The sequence below is a fragment of the Thamnophis elegans genome, chromosome 16 (genome assembly GCF_009769535.1).
Source record: "Thamnophis elegans isolate rThaEle1 chromosome 16, rThaEle1.pri, whole genome shotgun sequence".
In the NCBI taxonomy this organism is placed as follows: domain Eukaryota; kingdom Metazoa; phylum Chordata; class Lepidosauria; order Squamata; family Colubridae; genus Thamnophis; species Thamnophis elegans.
The window spans coordinates 38495276-38499087 of NC_045556.1; the positions used below are offsets into that span (position 1 = coordinate 38495276).

Consider the following 3812-nt stretch of genomic DNA (forward strand, 5'->3'; position numbering starts at 1 on the left):
GCCGAATGTCATTGCACAAAATTTATCCAATGCCATTAAAACATGGTGGTTGTATCATGTATTATTTCTTTTTTGAAACTTACTATATGTGTAAAGGCAAAGGGATGTGGTGGCTAAGACGCTGAGCTTGTTGATCGAAAAGGGTGGCAGTTTGAATCCCTAGCGCTGCGTAACAGAGTGAGCTCCCGTGACTCGTCCCAGCTTGTGCCAATTTAGCAGTTCGAAAGTATGTAAAATGCAAGTAGAAAAATAAAGACCACCTTTGGTGGGAAGGGAACAGCCTTCCATGCGCCTTTGGCGTTGAGTCATGCCGGCCACATGACCACGGAGACGTCTTTGGACAGCGCTGGCTCTTGGGCTCTGAAACGGAGATGAGCACCGCCCCCTAGAGTCAGGAACGACTAGCACAGTTGTGCGAGGGGAACCTTTACCTTTATATGTGTAAAACAAAGTTGTCAACTATAAGGAGTGGTGTTCATAAACAATTAAAAAGACCATTAATCTCAAATTGAAAATCTGAAAGGTCTTTAATCTTAAAAAAAGAATGAGAAATTTGTAGAAAATTTGTTTTGTTGTTATATGTAAAAAAACAAAACCCTGTATTTTATAAACACTTGGGAGTTAACTTCTCTTGAGGAAACCAAACTAATCCCATTTGGGTTCTTGATAATGCAAATCCATGCGGTGAGGACTAGAAACTTGTAGAGGTGGTTTATAAGGGCCGTTCTCTCCGCAGGATGGAGCCAGATGGGAAGATGTACGTGAAGTACCAAGTCATCGGCCGGAATCACGTGGCCGTCCCCACCCACTTCTTCAAGGTGCTGATCTTGGAAAAAACCCCGGGGAGAAGTGGAGTTGCAATCCTACGTCATGCCCAACGCCCCCGTAGACGAGAACGTCCCCCTGGAACGCTTCCTGGTCCCCATCGAGAGCATCGAGAGGTCATCGGGCCTCCTCTTCGTCCCCAACATCATGAAAAAGACCACCAGGTTGAAAGCCATCACGGCTGGGAGCGCGGCCTGAGGACCACTGCAGAGACCGGCTGGGAGTGGCGTCGGAATAGAAATAGTTCTCGCTTTGCGGCCACGACTGAGCCCGAAAATCTCTGCCGCTAAGCGAGTCAGTTGTTCAGTGCGCTTGGCCCCCCCCCCCTTCTGCGACTTTCCCCACCCTCGTGGTTAAGCGAGGTGTTGCCATGGTTAGGGCAGTCACGGGGTTGTTAATCTGGATTCCCGTGGATTTCGCTGGTCAGACGGCCGCAAGAGGGGATCGCATAAATTGCGACCGTCATAAATGTGAGTCAGCTGCCAAGCCTCTGGATTTTGATCACGTGACCGTGGGGAGTGCTGCGATGGTCGTTAAGTGGGTAAAACGGTCATTGGGGAAGAGCATTTAGTTTCTTTTAGAAACCCTAAGAATTTTTTCTTTTAAGGATTTCTTCAGTTGCAGGGAAATTTTTGGTGGGGGGGTGGGATAATGGGCAAGGTTAGAGGGGTGCACTGCCTCACCTCAGGGAAAACAAGAAGCTGTTTTTTCTTTGCCCAAACTCAGGTTGAGGGTTGCATTTTGAGGCAGGGAGAAATAATCGATACCTTCCAGATCTGTTTTGCACAATAAAACACGACAAATTGCTCGGAGACGGTCCTGGAATTTCGTTTCCCAAAACCAGCTGATCTCTGAAACTCCTGCCTTGTGTCGTGGAAGCACAGTCCTCGGATTATGACTACAACTGGGACTTGTGGGGTGGGGGGAACGAGGACAGCCCCCTTCTCCCATTTATTTCTGCCATGTAAATAGAAAAGAATAGAATATGGAATGAATAGGCTAGACTAGAGCAGTGTTTCTCAACCTTGGCAACTTGAAGATGTCTGGACTTCAACTCCCAGAATCCCCCAGCCAGCGAATGCTGGCTGGGGAATTCTGGGAGTTGAAGTCCAGGCATCTTCAAGTTGCCAAGGTTGAGAAACACTGGACTAGAGTAAGGAATAGAATAAGAGGAGAATTCTTTTATTGGCCAAGTGTGATTGGAGACACAAGGAATTTTGTCTTTGTGCCGATGCTTTCAGTGTACATAAAAAGACAAGATGCATTCATCAAGAATCATAAGGTACAACATTTAATGACAGTCACAGGGTACAAATTATCAGGAAACAATATAAATCGTAAGGATGCAAGCAAAAAATGTTATAGTCCTACAGTCATAAGTGGGAGGAGATGGGGGGGGATAGGAAGGATGGGAAGATTAATAGTAATAGTAATGCAGCCTTAATGAATAGCTTGACAGTGGGGAGGGAATTAGTTGTTCAGCAGAGTGATGGCGTTCGGGGGAAAAACTGTTCCTGTGTCTAGTTGTCTTGGTGTGCAGGGCCCTATAGCTGTAAATAATCCTTTAAAAACATTTCTTCTCACCGACGGAGAGGATGGAGCAGCCTCCCTTCCTCCAGCTTCAACTGCAGTTTCTGGTTTGAGGGAGGGGGGTTGCGGTCCCCCCCCCCTTGTTATAAATAACTTTAAAAGCACACCAACATGAATCAAATGGCGGTGTGGCCCCTCCACTTTTTGAAGGGAAAGGAGTTGCAGAAGGCTGGGAGGTGAAGTCCACACCTTGTCGAGTTGCCCAGTTTAAGAACTTTGTTCTATGATCCGTCTTGAACCCCGTGGGTTCATGGGGGCCACCATCTCGACACCCCCTCCCAGGGTGCCCCAGTGGGTCCCTTTAGGCAGCTCGACCGGCCCTCGTGCATTTGCTCCCCGCCCAAGGGATGATTCGAACCCGTAGCAAAAACAGCCTTGCTTCTGTTCCTTCTCATTTGCCCCACCACCATCCATGGGGGAGAGTGGGGGGGGCTCACTCACAGCTCCCACTTTGTCCTTTCTTAGCCGCTGCGTCAATCTTGGGCCTCAGCGCCGAGAGAGAGACCAGGAGGGCTTCCTACGAAGACACGGGAAAGATCTGAAATCAGCCGCTGGATTAAAAGGGTCACTTCTCTCTCCTATAATCTATCAGGCCTGCAGCCCTCTTTTCTTTTGGGTCTCTGGCCTGACACACTTTATTATTCGATTATGCATTTTCTATGGTGGGAAAATGGGAGGGGGGATTGTACGGAGTTAGATGCTATGTAGCCATAACAACATTCTTTCCTAGAAAGCCAAAGTCATCCTTTGTCTCTGCACCTGATCGGAACTGGATGGGTGGAAGCTGCCAGCGTGGCAGGGGGAGATTGGACCGTGGGATGGATTCGTGGGGGTAAGATCTTGAAATTTCAAGCGGGTAAGGAAGCTTTCAGATTCCCCACCCAGTTGCCTGGCGGGCCACAACACAACCCTGGCTTACCTCCGTCCTGATGGTGCGGCTTCCTTGCCCCGGACAGGTGTTCAAATACAAATCGAACAAGGTACCAGGGTCGCTGACATCCAGGTTGGGATCCGCATCCACTCCCGTTTCAAGGCCCTGCACACCGCCGAAGATGATTAAAGCATGACTGCCAGGAAGAGAGAAGGAGAGAAGGAGTCACAGGGAGGCTTGTCTCCAGCTCCTACAGGGCAGAGACAGAATCTAAGAGGGACCTTGGAGGTCTTCTAGTCCGAGGTGGCGCAGTGGTTAAATGCAGCACTGCAGGCTACTTCAGCTGACTGCAGTTCTGCAGTTCGGCGGTTCTAATCTCACCGGCTCAAGGTTGACTCAGCCTTCCATCCTTCCGAGGTGGGTAAAATGAGGACCTGGATTGTTGTTGGGGTCAATATGCTGACTCTGTAAACCGCTTAGAGAGGGCTGAAAGCCCTATGAAGCGGTATATAAGTCTAACTGCTAT

At 49.0% G+C, this 3812-nt stretch overlaps 1 protein-coding gene across 1 annotated transcript in view; it reads left to right on the forward strand.

Annotated features, from left to right (window-relative positions):
- LOC116519694 (endonuclease G, mitochondrial-like) overlaps positions 1 to 1115 on the forward strand; it is a 3187-nt gene extending 2072 nt beyond the window's left edge. The window contains 2 exon segments of the mRNA XM_032233716.1: positions 737 to 839; positions 841 to 1115. Of these exon segments, the coding sequence (XP_032089607.1) occupies positions 737 to 839; positions 841 to 1023 (286 nt within the window). The 3' untranslated portion in view covers positions 1024 to 1115.
- Positions 1116 to 3812: the final 2697 nt, after the last annotated feature.